The sequence below is a fragment of the Nerophis lumbriciformis genome, linkage group LG14 (assembly GCF_033978685.3).
Source record: "Nerophis lumbriciformis linkage group LG14, RoL_Nlum_v2.1, whole genome shotgun sequence".
Taxonomy (NCBI): domain Eukaryota; kingdom Metazoa; phylum Chordata; class Actinopteri; order Syngnathiformes; family Syngnathidae; genus Nerophis; species Nerophis lumbriciformis.
In genome coordinates, this window is record NC_084561.2 from 46,148,708 (window position 1) to 46,164,905 (window position 16,198).

Consider the following 16,198-nt stretch of genomic DNA (forward strand, 5'->3'; position numbering starts at 1 on the left):
ACAAATATGCATGAAAACACTCCTACACATGGGACACTTTAGTAATTAAGAATTGTTTTAGTTATATTGTAAAACTTACAAACGTTGCTTGGAGTGATTTGTCGGCATATTAGCTAATGCTAACGATGCTAGCTTGATTACATTACGACAGCACGTGCGAATATGCATGAAAACACTCCTACAGACGTCACACATGGGACACTTTAGTAAATCAGAATAGTTTTAGTTATATTGTAAAACTTACAACTGTCGCATGGAGCGATGAATGAAGAATCCATATGAGTAGAAACGCTATGGACGGCTGGAAGACGGAATGGAGCTTCTACTTCCGGTTGAAAGGACTAAAAAGAAGGGCACTGTAACACAAAACAGAAGTGATTTGGTGAGTTTACTGAGGAATTTGTGAAAGTGAAACAATACAAAAAAAAATTTAAGTTAATAATACTAACACAGACACTCGTAAACGTGTTAGCGTATTAGCTAATGCTAACGACGCTAGCTTGATTATATTACAACAACACGTACAAATATGCATGAAAACACTCCTACACATGGGACGCTTTAGTAAGTAAGAATTGTTTTAGTTATATTGTAAAACTTACAAACGTTGCTTGGAGTGATTTGTCGGCATATTAGCTAATGCTAACGATGCTAGCTTGATTACATTACGACAGCACGTGCGAATATGCATGAAAACACTCCTACAGACGTCACACATGGGACACTTTAGCAAATCAGAATAGTTTTAGTTGTATTGTAAAACTTACAACTGTCGCATGGAGCGATGAATGAAGAATCCGTATGAGTAGAAACGCTATGGACGGCTGGAAGACGGAATGGGGCTTCTACTTCCGGTTGAAAGGACTAAAAAGAAGGGCACTGTAACACAAAACAGAAGTGATTTGGTGAATTTACTGAGCAATTTGTGAAAGTGAAACAATACAAAAAGAATGTAAGTTAATAATACTAACACAGACACTCGTAAACGTGTTAGCATATTAGCTAATGCTAACGAGGCTAGCTTGATTACATTACGATAGCAGGTAGAAATATGCATTAAAACACTCCTACAGACATCACACATGGACACTTTAGTAAGTAAGAATTGTTTTAGTTATATTGTAAAACTTACAAACGTTGCTTGGAGTGATTTGTTGGCATATTAGCTAATGCTAACGACGCTAGCTTGATTACATTACGACAGCACGTGCGAATATGCATGAAAACACTCCTACAGACATCACACATGGGACACTTTAGTAAATCAGAATAGTTTTAGTTATATTGTAAAACTTACAACTGTCGCATGGAGCGATGAATGAAGAATCCGTATGAGTAGAAACGCTATGGACGGCTGGAAGACGGAATGGAGCTTCTACTTCCGGTTGAAAGGACTAAAAAGAAGGGCACTGTAACACAAAACAGAAGCGATTTGGTGAATTTACGGAGGAATTTGTGAAAGTGAAACACTACAAAAAGAATGTAAGTTAATAATACTAACACAGACACTCGTAAACGTGTTAGCATATTAGCTAATGCCAACGACGCTAGCTTGATTATATTACAACAACACGTACAAATATGCATGAAAACACTCCTACACATGGGACGCTTTAGTAAGTAAGAATTGTTTTAGTTATATTGTAAAACTTACAAACGTTGCTTGGAGTGATTTGTTGGCATATTAGCTAATGCTAACGATGCTAGCTTGATTACATTACGACAGCACGTGCGAATAAGCATGAAAACAATCCTACAGACGTCACACATGGGACACTTTAGTAAGTAAGAATAGTTTTAGTTATATTGTAAAACTTACAACTGTCGCATGGAGCGATGAATGAAGAATCCGTATGAGTAGAAACGCTATGGACGGCTGGAAGACGGAATGGAGCTTCTACTTCCGGTTGAAAGGACTAAAAAGAAGGCCACTGTAACACAAAACAGAAGTGATTTGGTGAATTTACTGAGGAATTTGTGAAAGTGAAACACTACAAAAAGAATGTAAGTTAATAATACTAACACAGACACTCGTAAACGTGTTAGCGTACTAGCTAATGCTGACGACGCTAGCTTGATTATATTACAACAACACGTACAAATATGCATGAAAACACTCCTACACATGGGACGCTTTAGTAAGTAAGAATTGTTTTAGTTATATTGTAAAACTTACAAACGTTGCTTGGAGTGATTTGTTGGCATATTAGCTAATGCTAACGATGCTAGCTTGATTACATTACGACAGCACGTGCGAATATGCATGAAAACACTCCTACAGACATCACACATGGGACACTTTAGTAAATAAGAATAGTTTTAGTTATATTGTAAAACTTACAACTGTCGCATGGAGCGATGAATGAAGAATCCGTATGAGTAGAAACGCTATGGACGGCTGGAAGACGGAATGGAGCTTCTACTTCCGGTTGAAAGGACTAAAAAGAAGGGCACTGTAACACAAAACAGAAGTGATTTGGTGAATTTACTGAGGAATTTGTGAAAGTGAAACACTACAAAAAGAATGTAAGTTAATAATACTAACACAGACACTCGTAAATGTGTTAGCATATTAGCTAATGCTAACGACGCTAGCTTGATTATATTACAATAACACGTACAAATATGCATGAAAACACTCCTACAGACATCACACTTGGGACACTTTAGTAAGTAAGAATTGTTTTAGTTATATTGTAAAACTTACAAACGTTGCTTGGAGTGATTTGTTTGCATATTAGCTAATGCTAACGATGCTAGCTTGATTACATTACGACAGCACGTGCGAATATGCATGAAAACACTCCTACAGACATCACACATGGGACACTTTAGCAAATAAGAATAGTTTTAGTTATATTGTAAAACTTACAACTGTCGCATGGAGCGATGAATGAAGAATCCATATGAGTAGAAACGCTATGGACGGCTGGAAGACGGAATGGGGCTTCTACTTCCGGTTGAAAGGACTAAAAAGAAGGGCACTGTAACACAAAACAGAAGCGATTTGGTGAATTTACTGAGGAATTTGTGAAAGTGAAACAATACAAAAAAAATGTAAGTTAATAATACTAACACAGACACTCGTAAACGTGTTAGCATATTAGCTAATGCTAACGACGCTTGCTTGATTATATTACAACAACACGTACAAATATGCATGAAAACACTCCTACACATGGGACGCTTTAGTAAGTACGAATTGTTTTAGTTATATTGTAAAACTTGCAAACGTTGCTTGGAGTGATTTGTTGGCATATTAGCTAATGCTAACGATGCTAGCTTGATTACATTACGACAGCACGTGCGAATATGCATGAAAACAATCCTACAGACGTCACACATGGGACACTTTCGTAAATCAGAATAGTTTTAGTTGTATTGTAAAACTTACAACTGTCGCATGGAGCGATGAATGAAGAATCCATATGAGTAGAAATGCTATGGACGGCTGGAAGAAGGAATGGGGCTTCTACTTCCGGTTGAAAGGACTAAAAAGAAGGGCACTGTAACACAAAACAGAAGTGATTTGGTGAATTTACTGAGGAATTTGTGAAAGTGAAACAATACAAAAAGAATGTAAGTTAATAATACTAACACAGACACTCGTAAACGTGTTAGCATATTAGCTAATGCCAACGACGCTAGCTTGATTATATTACAATAACACGTACAAATATGCATGAAAACACTCCTACACATGGGACACTTTAGTAAGTAAGAATTGTTTTAGTTACATTGTAAAACTTACAAACGTTGCTTGGAGTGATTTGTTGGCATATTAGCTAATGCTAACGATGCTAGCTTGATTACATTACGACAGCACGTGCGAATATGCATGAAAACAATCCTACAGACATCACACATGGGACACTTTAGTAAATAAGAATAGTTTTAGTTATATTGTAAAACTTACAACTGTCGCATGGAGCGATGAATGAAGAATCCATATGAGTAGAAACGCTATGGACGGCTGGAAGACGGAATGGAGCTTCTACTTCCGGTTGAAAGGACTAAAAAGAAGGGCACTGTAACACAAAACAGAAGTGATTTGGTGAATTTACGGAGGAATTTGTGAAAGTGAAACACTACAAAAAGAATGTAAGTTAATAATACTAACACAGACACTCGTAAACGTGTTAGCATATTAGCTAATGCTAACGACGCTAGCTTGATTACATTACGATAGCAGGTACAAATATGCATGAAAACACTCCGACAGACATCACACATGGGACACTTTAGTAAGTAAGAATAGTTTTAGTTATATTGTAGAACTTGAAAGAAGAATCCATACGAGTAGAAAAGTCGTTTACCTCCGGTTCAAAGCTCAAAACGGCAGAAAACACTTGTATAGCATTCACCCAGCTGCACCAGCAAAGATTGTGCCGTAGCACAAACAAAAATGCAGCGTTTAGGTGTATTTGGAAACTATTTGCTTCATGGTTGTCAGTGAAAAAAAATGCATGAATTAGCCGCACCGTTTTATAAGCCGCAGGATTCAAAGCGTAGGGAAAAAAAAAAAAAATAGTCCAGAATCTACAGTAAGTTATTTGAGTGACATTTAGCATCAATTGTCACGACTAACTGGGTTTAAAAAAAAACCTGAAATGTCACCTGAAATTCCCGGGACACGTGGGGAAACACCTTCACGCCGTGTTGAAGGTTTTAATTTCCCAGGAAACACTCGTCACGTCTCCTCAGAAGGAGGCTCGGAGCCATCGTCTCGTCACAAAAAAAGGATTTAATAAAGGCCAGGAAAATCATTTCCTTGTCAGCGCGGTCCCTGAAGGAACATCCAGTGAGTGGACCAGCACAGGGGAGAGTGGGCGGGGCCAAAGTGCCCTTAATAGGGAAAAAAATGGCCCACAGATTAGTGCTCAGGTTAGCCAGGGGCCCCCCCGAGGTCCGCTTAATTCAATTAGAGCCCAGATGAGCAGCAGATGACCCTGAGAGAGAGAGAGAGAGAGAGAGGCCTGGTTAATAATATTTGAAGTAGCACTCACCATCTTCAGGGCAGCCAGAGAAGACCTCTCATTGTCGCCATCTTGCAACTTCACTTACGCCAACTAATGCAACTTTGACTAATCACACACCTCAGGCCAGGTCTAAAGTGTACGTACACTTGTAAAGAACATCATGTCATGGCTGTCAATCATTCCTACAACTCTTATTTTTTTGTGATTGGAGCACATACTTGTTGGTCACAAAAAACATTCATGAAGTTTGCTTCTTTTATGAATTTATTATGAAAATGTGAGGGTGAAAAGTAAACATACAGCAATGTCAAAAAAAAATGTTTCATCCGACATCACATGGACAAAGATAAGACCTTCTGGAGGAAAGTTCTGTGGTCAGATGAAACAAAAATGGAGCTGTTTAGCCACAATACCCAGCAATATGTTTGGTCAGGCCTTTAATCCCAGGAACACCATACCTACCGTCAAGTATGGTGGTGGTAGTATTATGCTCTGGGCCTGTTTTGCTGCCAATGCAACTGCTGCTTTAAATGGGACAATGAAAAAGGAGGATTAGCTCCAAACTCAAGTCTTAACATTTTCTAAAAAAAAAATTCCCGCTTTTCCCCAAATTCCCATTGCAATCAATGGGACAATTTTCAAAGTTCCACAATTTTTCATCCAATTCAAACCGTTCCAACTCCAAACAATTCAACCTTTTCAAAATTGTGTGCTCTCCTTCAACAATTTAAAAAAAAATTCCTGGATTTCCAAGAATTACCAGTTTTCAGAGACATTTTGCACAATTTCCACATTTTTCACCCCAATCCAACCATTCCACCTTCAACACATTCCACTCATCCTGGACATTCAAACGATCATTTTTACAAGTTCAAAAAAATTCCAGGATTTTCCTGAATTCCAGGTTTTGCAAAGCCCTATTTCCACCCTTTTTTCTGGCGACTACTTTTCAACCCTCTTCAACCGTCAAATAATTCCTCTTAATCGGGACAAAAATTCAAAGTTGTTTGTTGAACTGGAAAAATTCCCACAATGCAACTGCTGCTTTAAATGGGACAATGAAAAAGGAGGATTAGCTCCAAACTCAAGTCTTAATATTTTCTAAAAAAAAATTCCCGCTTTTCCCAAAATTCCCATTGCAATCAATGGGACAATTTTCAAAGTTCCACAATTTTCCATCCAATTAAAACCGTTCCAACTCCAAAAAAATTCAACCTTTTCAAAATTGTGTGCTCTCCTTCAACAATTTAAAAAAAATTCCTGGATTTCCAAGATTTCCCAGTTTTCAGGGACATTTTACCAAGTTGCACAATTTCCACATTTTTCACCCCAATCCAACCATTCCACCTTCAACACATTCCACTCATCCTGGACATTCAAACGATCATTTTTCCAAGTTCAAAAAAATTCCAGGAATTTCCAGAATTCCAGGTTTTGCAAAGCCCTATTTCCACCCTTTTTTCTGGCGACTACTTTTCAACCCTCTTCAACCGTCAAATAATTCCTCTTAATCGGGACAAAAATTCAAAGTTGTTTGTTGAACTGGAAAAATTCCCACAATGCAACTGCTGCTTTAAATGGGACAATGAAAAAGGAGGATTAGCTCCAAACTCAAGTCTTAATATTTTCTAAAAAAAAATTCCCGCTTTTCCCAAAATTCCCATTGCAATCAATGGGACAATTTTCAAAGTTCCACAATTTTCCATCCAATTAAAACCGTTCCAACTCCAAAAAATTCAACATTTTCAAAATTGTGTGCTCTCCTTCAACAATTTAAAAAAAATTCCTGGATTTCCAAGATTTCCCAGTTTTCAGGGACATTTTACCAAGTTGCACAATTTCCACATTTTTCACCCCAATCCAACCATTCCACCTTCAACACATTCCACTCATCCTGGACATTCAAATGATCATTTTTCCAAGTTCAAAAAAATTCCAGGATTTTCCAGAATTCCAGGTTTTGCAAAGCCCTATTTCCACCCTTTTTTCTGGCGACTACTTTTCAACCCTCTTCAACCGTCAAATAATTCCTCTTAATCGGGACAAAAATTCAAAGTTGTTTGTTGAACTGGAAAAATTCCCACAATGCAACTGCTGCTTTAAATGGGACAATGAAAAAGGAGGATTAGCTCCAAACTCAAGTCTTAACATTTTCTTTTAAAAATTCCCGCTTTTCCCAAAATTCCCATTGCAATCAATGGGACAATTTTCAAAGTTCCACAATTTTTCATCCAATTCAAACTGTTCCAACTCCAAAAAATTCAACCTTTTCAAAATTGTGTGCTCTCCTTCAACAATTTAAAAAAAAATCCTGGATTTCCAAGATTTCCCAGTTTTCAGGGACATTTTACCAAGTTGCACAATTTCCACATTTTTCACCCCAATCCAACCATTCCACCTTCAACACATTCCACTCATCCTGGACATTCAAACGATCATTTTTCCAAGTTCAAAAAAATTCCAGGAATTTCCAGAATTCCAGGTTTTGCAAAGCCCTATTTCCACCCTTTTTTCTGGCGACTACTTTTCAACCCTCTTCAACCGTCAAATAATTCCTCTTAATCGGGACAAAAATTCAAAGTTGTTTGTTGAACTGGAAAAATTCCCACAATGCAACTGCTGCTTTAAATGGGACAATGAAAAAGGAGGATTAGCTCCAAACTCAAGTCTTAACATTTTCTAAAAAAAATTCCCGCTTTTCCCAAAATTCCCATTGCAATCAATAGGACAATTTTCAAAGTTCCACAATTTTTCATCCAATTCAAACCGTTCCAACTCCAAAAAATTCAACATTTTCAAAATGGTGTGCTCTCCTTCAACAATTTAAAAAAAAATTCCTGGATGTCCAAGATTTCCCAGTTTTCAGGGACATTTTACCAAGTTGCACAATTTCCACATTTTTCACCCCAATCCAACCATTCCACCTTCAACACATTCACATTTTTACCATGTTAAAAAATTAGGTTTGTGCATCACGATAAAAAGGTGAAATAGGTGTGTGCATCACGATAAAAAGGTAAAATAGGTGTGTGCATCACGATAAAAAGGTAAAATAGGTGTGTGCATCACGATAAAAAGATAAAATAGGTGTGTGCATTACGATAAAAACTTAAAATAGGTGTGTGCATCACGATAAAAACAAAGTAGGTTTGTGCATCACGATAAAACATAAAATAGGTATGCGCATTACAATAAAAACACAAAATAGGTGTGTGCATCACGATAAAAAGGTAAAATATTTTTGTGCATCACGATAAAAATGTTGAATAGGTGTGGGCATTATCATAAAAATGTAAAATAGGTGTGTGCATCACGATAAAAACGTTGAATACGTGTGTGCATTATCATAAAAATGTAAAATAGGTGTGTGCATTACGATAAAAACGTTGAATAGGTGTGTGCATCACGATAAAAAGGTAAAATAGGTGTGTGCATCACGATAAAAAGGTAAAATAGGTGTGTGCATCACGATAAAAAGGTTAAATAGGTGTGTGCATCACAATAAAAAGGTAAGGTAGGTGTGTGCATCACGATAAAAAGGTAAAATAGGTGTGTGCATCACGATAAAAAGGTAAAATAGGTGTGTGCATCACGATAAAAAGGTAAAATAGGTGTGTGCATCACGATAAAAAGGTTAAATAGGTGTGTGCATCACGATAAAAAGGTAGAATAGGTGTGTGCATCACGATAAATAGGTAAAATAGGTGTGTGCATCACGATAAAAAGGTAAAATAGGTGTGTGCATCACGATAAAAAGGTAAGGTAGTTGTGTGCATCACGATAAAAAGGTAAAATAGGTGTGTGCATCACGATAAAATGGTAAAATAGGTGTGTGCATCACGATAAAAAGGTAAAATAGGTGTGTGCATCACGATAAAAAGATAAAATAGGTGTGTGCATTACGATAAAAACTTAAAATATGTGTGCATCACGATAAAAACGTTGAATGGGTGTGTGCATCACGATAAAAAGGTAAAATAGGTGTGTGCATCACGATAAAAAGGTAAAATAGGTGTGTGCATCACGATAAAAAGATAAAATAGGTGTGTGCATCACGATAAAAATGTTGAATAGGTGTGTGTATTATCATAAAAATGTAAAATAAGTGTGGGCATCACGATAAATGTAAAATAGGTGTGTGCATCACGATAAAAAGGTAAAATAGGTGTGTGCATCACGATAAATAGGTGAAATAGGTGTGTGCATCACGATAAAAAGGTAAAATAGGTGTGTGCATCACGATTAAAAGGTAAGGTAGGTGTGTGCATCACGATAAAAAGGTAAAATAGGTGTGTGCATCACGATAAAAAGGTCAAATAGGTGTGTGCATCACGATAAAAAGGTAAGGTAGGTGTGTGCATCACGATCAAAAAAGGTAAGTTAGGTGTGTGCATCACGATAAAAAGGTAAAATAGGTGTGTGCATCACGATAAAAAGGTAAGGTAGGTGTGTGCATCATGATAAAAAGGTAAAATAGGTGTGTGCATCACGATAAAAAGGTAAAATAGGTGTGTGCATCACGATAAAAAGGTAAGGTAGGTGTGTGCATCACGATAAAAAGGTAAAATAGGTGTGTGCATCACAATAAATAGGTGTGTGCATCACGATAAAAAAAGGTAAGGTAGGTGTGTGCATCACGATAAAAAGGTATGGTAGGTGTGTGCATCACGATGAGAAAAAGATGTCCATGTTGTTGTGGTAACTGTGAGTCTATTCAAGCATGCATGTGCTTGTCTCTCCTTATTTCCTCTGCCCATATATGGCCATGTGCAAATAAAAGCCTACCATTGGCTGTTGGACCAGCCTCTACCACGGGCACCACCCCTGCTGCTGTCGCCGCTTCCTCCTCCGCCGCCTCTCCGCCCCCTGATGCAGGTGTTTGCTTGCCTGATGCAGGTGTTTGCTTGCCTGATGCAGGTGTTTGCTTGCCTGATGCAGGTGTTTGCTTGCCTGATGCAGGTGTTTGCTTGCCTGATGCAGGTGTTTGCTTGCCTGATGCAGGTGTTTGCTTGCCTGATGCAGGTGTTTGCTTGCCTGATGCAGGTGTTTGCTTGCCTGATGCAGCTGTTTGCTTGCCTGATGCAGGTGTTTGCTTGCCTGATGCAGGTGTTTGCTTGCCTGATGCAGCTGTTTGCTTGCCTGATGCAGGTGTTTGCTTGCCTGATGCAGGTGTTTGCTTGCCTGATGCAGGTGTTTGCTTGCCTGATGCAGGTGTTTGCTTGCCTGATGCAGGTGTTTGCTTGCCTGATGCAGGTGTTTGCTTGCCTGATGCAGGTGTTTGCTTGCCTGATGCAGGTGTTTGCTTGCCTGATGCAGGTGTTTGCTTGCCTGATGCAGGTGTTTGCTTGCCTGATGCAGGTGTTTGCTTGCCTGATGCAGGTGTTTGCTTGCCTGATGCAGCTGTTTGCTTGCCTGATGCAGGTGTTTGCTTGCCTGATGCAGGTGTTTGCTTGCCTGATGCAGGTGTTTGCTTGCCTGATGCAGGTGTTTGCTTGCCTGATGCAGGTGTTTGCTTGCCTGATGCAGGTGTTTGCTTGCCTGATGCAGGTGTTTGCTTGCCTGATGCAGGTGTTTGCTTGCCTGATGCAGGTGTTTGCTTGCCTGATGCAGGTGTTTGCTTGCTTGATGCAGGTGTTTGCTTGCCTGACTCCCACTGCTGAGCATGTTCTCCTCTCAATTTATGATTATGATTCACCCCCCAGTCCCAGGAAGCATCACACAAAAACTTCTCACTTGCACATGAATGGCATTATTAAAATTATTTGAGTGCACTTATCAAGTGCATTCAGTATGTGAGTACACTTCTTAAGTGCATTCAGTATTTGAGTACACTTCTCAAGTGCATTCAGTATTTGAGTACACTTATCAAGTGCATTCAGTATTTGAGTACACTTCTTAAGTGCATTCAGTATTTGAGTACACTTCTCAAGTGCATTCAGTATTTGAGTACACTTCTCAAGTGCATTCAGTATTTGAGTACACTTCTCAAGTGCATTCAGTATTTGAGTACACTTCTCAAGTGCATTCAGTATTTGAGTACACTTCTTAAGTGCATTCAGTATTTGAGTACACTTCTCAAGTGCATTCAGTATTTGAGTACACTTCTCAAGTGCATTCAGTATTTGAGTACACTTCTCAAGTGCATTCGGTATTTGAGTACACTTCTCAAGTGCATTCAGTATTTGAGTACACTTCTCAAGCGCATTCAGTATGTGAGTACACTTCTTAAGTGCATTCAGTATTTGAGTACACCTCTCAAGTGCATTCAGTATGTGAGTACACTTCTTAGGTGCATTCAGTATTTGAGTACACTTCTCAAGTGCATTCAGTATTTGAGTATACTTCTCAAGTGCATTCAGTATTTGAGTACACTTCTCAAGTGCATTCAGTATTTGAGTACACTTCTTAAGTGCATTCAGTATGTGAGTACACTTCTCAAGTGCATTCGGTATTTGAGTACACTTCTCAAGTGCATTCAGTATTTGAGTACACTTCTTAAGTGCATTCAGTATGTGAGTACACTTCTTAAGTGCATTCAGTATGTGAGTACACTTCTCAAGTGCACTGTGTCCCCACACTGTAAAAACCTTTTGAGTCCACGTTGTCATCATGGTGGAAGAAAAGTGGTCAGTCCAGATGATGTCATCGCCTCATTTGCATAATTGCTTTTGCTGCATGTGCATGGTTTCCCACTGAGAACAACCACACCCACAAATGTTTGGTAATACAACCGTGCTAAAATAAACTTCATTAATAATCATTTGTTTCTTAACTAAACTGTTAGTACAATTAAAGTAGACATAAAAATACAGCTTCACCACGTTGGTCATATTTGTGGATGGTGGAACTTGGTGATTAGAGAGTGTGGATGTTGGAACTTGGTGATTAGAGAGTGTGGATGGTGGAACTTGGTGATTAGAGAGTGTGGATGGGGGTACTTGGTGATTAGAGAGTGTGGATGGTGGAACTTGGTGATTAGAGAGTGTGGATGGTGTTACTTGGTGATTAGAGAGTGTGGATGGTGGTACTTGGTGATTAGAGAGTGTGGGTGGTGGAACTTGGTGATTAGAGAGTTTGGATGGTGTTACTTGGTGATTAGAGAGTGTGGATGGTGGAACTTGGTGATTAGAGAGTGTGGATGGTGGAACTTAGTGATTAGAGAGTGTGGATGGTGTTACTTGGTGATTAGAGAGTGTGGATGTTGGAACTTGGTGATTAGAGAGTGTGGATGTTGGAACTTGGTGATTAGAGAGTGTGGATGTTGGAACTGGGTGATTAGAGAGTGTGGATGGTGTTACTTGGTGATTAGAGAGTGTGGATGGTGTTACTTGATGATTAGAGAGTTTGGATGTTGGAACTTGGTGAGTGGAGAGTGTGGATGTTGGAACTTGGTGATTAGAGAGTGTGGATGGTGTTACTTGGTGATTAGAGAGTGTGGATGTTGGAACTTGGTGATTAGAGAGTGTGGATGGTGTTACTTGATGATTAGAGAGTGTGGATGTTGGAACTTGGTGAGTGGAGAGTGTGGATGTCGGAACTTGGTGATTAGAGAGTGTGGATGGTGTTACTTGGTGATTAGAGAGTGTGGATGTTGGAACTTGGTGATTAGAGAGTGTGGATGGTGTTACTTGGTGATTATAGAGTGTGGATGTTGGAACTTGGTGATTAGAGAGTTTGGATGTTGGAACTTAGTGAGTGGGGAGTGTGGATGTTGGAACTTGGTGATTAGAGAGTGTGGATGTTGGAACTTGGTGATTAGAGAGTGTGGATGTTGGAACTTGGTGATTAGAGAGTGGATGGTGGAACTTGGTGATTAGAGAGTGTGGATGTTGGAACTTGGTGATTAGAGAGTGTGGATGGTGTTACTTGGTGATTAGAGAGTGTGGATGGTGGTACTTGGTGATTAGAGAGTGTGGATGGTGGGACTTGGTGATTAGAGAGTGTGGATGGTGGGACTTGGTGATTAGAGAGTGTGGATGGTGTTAATTGGTGATTAGAGTGTGGATGTTGGAACTTGGTGATTAGAGAGTGTGGATGGTGGAACTTGGTGATTAGGGAGTGTGGATGTTGGAACTTGGTGATTAGAGAGTGTGGATGTTGGAACTTGGTGATTAGAGAGTGTGGATGGTGGAACTTGGTGATTAGAGATTGTGGATGGTGGAACTTGGTGATTAGAGAGTGTGGATGGTGGAACTTGGTGATTAGAGAGTGTGGATGTTGGAACTTGGTGATTAGAGAGTGTGGATGGTGGAACTTGGTGATTAGAGATTGTGGATGGTGGAACTTGGTGATTAGAGAGTGTGGATGGTGTTACTTGATGATTAGAGAGTGTGGATGTTGGAACTTGGTGAGTGGAGAGTGTGGATGTTGGAACTTGGTGATTAGAGAGTGTGGATGGTGTTACTTGGTGATTAGAGAGTGTGGATGTTGGAACTTGGTGATTAGAGAGTGTGGATGGTGTTACTTGGTGATTTGAGAGTGTGGATGTTGGAACTTGGTGAGTGGAGAGTGTGGATGTTGGAACTTGGTGATTAGAGAGTGTGGGTGGTGGAACTTGGTGATTAGAGAGTGTGGATGTTGGAACTTGGTGAGTGGAGAGTGTGGGTGGTGGAACTTGGTGATTAGAGAGTGTGGATGTTGGAACTTGGTGATTAGAGAGTGTGGATGGTGTTACTTGGTGATTAGAGAGTGTGGATGGTGGAACTTGGTGATTAGAGAGTGTGGATGGTGGAACTTGGTGAGTGGAGAGTGTGGATGGTGGTACTTGGTGATTAGAGAGTGTGGATGGTGGAACTTGGTGATTTGAAAGTGTGGATGGTGGAACTTGGTGATTAGAGAGTTTGGATGGTGGAACTTGGTAAGTGGAGAGTGTGGATGTTGGAACTTGGTGATTAGAGAGTGTGGATGTTGGAACTTGGTGATTGGAGAGTGTGGATGGTGTTACTTAATGATTAGAGAGTGTGGATGTTGGAACTTGGTGATTAGAGAGTGTGGATGTTGGAACTTGGTGATTAGAGAGTGTGGATGGTGGAACTTGGTGATTAGAGAGTATGGATGGTGGAACTTGGTGATTTGAGAGTGTGGATGGTGGAACTTGGTGATTAGAGAATGTGGATGGTGTTACTTGGTGATTAGAGAGTGTGAATGTTGGAACTTGGTGATTAGAGAGTGTGGATGTTGGAACGTGGAGAGTATGGATGGTGTTACTTGGTGATTAAAGGATGTGGATGGTGTTACTTGGTGATTAGAGAGTGTGAATGTTGGAACTTGGTGATTAGAGAGTGTGGATGGTGGAACTTGGTGATTAGAGAGTGTGGATGGTGTTACTTGGTGATTAGAGAGTGTGAATGTTGGAACTTGGTGATTAGAGAGTGTGGATGTTGGAACGTGGAGAGTGTGGATGGTGTTACTTGGTGATTAGAGAATGTGGATGGTGTTACTTGGTGATTAGAGAGTGTGAATGTTGGAACTTGGTGATTAGAGAGTGTGGATGGTGTTACTTGGTGATTAGAGAGTGTGAATGTTGGAACTTGGTGATTAGAGAGTGTGGATGTTGGAACGTGGAGAGTGTGGATGGTGTTACTTGGTGATTAGAGAATGTGGATGGTGTTACTTGGTGATTAGAGAGTGTGGATGGTGGAACTTGGTGATTAGAGAGTGTGGATGTTGGAACTTGGTGAGTGGAGAGTGGATGTTGGAACTTGGTGATTGGAGAGTGTGGATGGTGTTACTTGGTGATTGGAGAGTGTGGATGTTGGAACGATACTGACTTGAAGTCACGTTAGAACGATACTGACTTGAAGCAGTGTAAGAACGATACAAACTTGAAACTGCGTTAAAACGATACCAACTTGAATTCTCATTAGAACGATACCTACTTGAAGTCATGTTAGAACGATACCAACTTGAAGCCTCATTTGAACGACACTAACTGGAAGCAGTGTGAGAATGATACCAACTTGAAGCTGCGTTAAAACGATACAGACTAGAAGCCGCGTTAGAACGATACGGACTTGAAGCCGCGTTAGGATGAAGCCCTGAGAACGATACCGACCTGAATGTGATATCCATGATGACATGAAATGTGAGGCACTCTGCCAACCTGTATGGTCCCAGGTGGACGTGCTCACCTGTGTGTACCTGGCAGGTACTGGAACGCTGTTAGCAGGAGCTGCCTCACTGCTCTGTCTCGCTGGAAGGTGTCATAGGAACATCTGCTGACTCCTCAGGTATCAACATCACTATCATCTCCTCTAGCATGGAACCAATCAGCAGGCAGGAGATGTTATCATGAAATCCTGCTGTGGTTCTGCTTCCAGGTGTCTCCTGGTCTCGGGTTCTTCATGAAGTGGTCTCGGGTTCTTCATCCAGCTTTGGTCGCTCCACGCTCGCGACCTCTTGGCCAAGATGGACCTCTTGTGAGGTCACGCTGGCCTCAATGACCTTTAACCTCCGGGTGACTTCCTGAGTGTGACGCTGAGACCCAGGTCCAAGGTCCAAGGTCCAAGGTCCAAGGTCCAGGGCTCGGACTGAGAACCTTCCAACATGTTGATGCTGTTTTCTCCCACATGCAGTGAATGCCTCACGCCCTTACGGAATATTAGTATCTCTTTTTCTTGATGTGTGAAAGCCATTTTAGGAGCGATACTTCTCACCTGTGCGATACCAAGTCAGGGGTCGATATCCACATCGATCTGATATCAGCAGAAAAACACCAGCATGTATTGTTTGTTATGCTTCATTCTTATTAATAATAATACAACACATGGTAATAAGTGCTTAAATAGAAATTAATTCTTATTTTTCTTTATTAAATAAAAATTACAACATATTGTGAGGATTTTTATCATCCAATGATAAACAAAAAAGTGTCTACTAATTATGATTATTTGTATTTTTATCAATAATGACTAATATGAATAATATTATTTATAATAATAATTGATAATCACCAGAAAATAACACAATTTCCCTATATTTATTATTAAATATTTAAAAAATGTTCCCCTAAACAAATAAAATTCAGGATCATTACTTTTCTTCAATAAATAAAAAACAAAATATAATATTCCTATAATTGTATTGTGCTTGTGATGTATTGTATTATTATTATTATTAATATTATTATATAATTCCCATTATTTAAAAATATTTGTATTTTTAACAATGGCTATTATTTAATTTTTCATGTTAATGTGGACTGTTATTACCAATATTAA

General features: G+C 39.5%; 1 protein-coding gene across 1 annotated transcript in view; it reads left to right on the forward strand.

The window, feature by feature from the left end:
• ttll7 (tubulin tyrosine ligase-like family, member 7) overlaps nucleotides 1–15,797 on the forward strand; it is a 271,036-nt gene extending 255,239 nt beyond the window's left edge. The window contains exons 21-22 of the mRNA XM_061975468.1: nucleotides 15,127–15,208; nucleotides 15,299–15,797. Coding sequence (XP_061831452.1) covers nucleotides 15,127–15,187 — 61 coding nt within the window. The 3' untranslated portion in view covers nucleotides 15,188–15,208; nucleotides 15,299–15,797. The remainder of the gene's footprint in view (nucleotides 1–15,126; nucleotides 15,209–15,298) is intronic.
• Nucleotides 15,798–16,198: the final 401 nt, after the last annotated feature.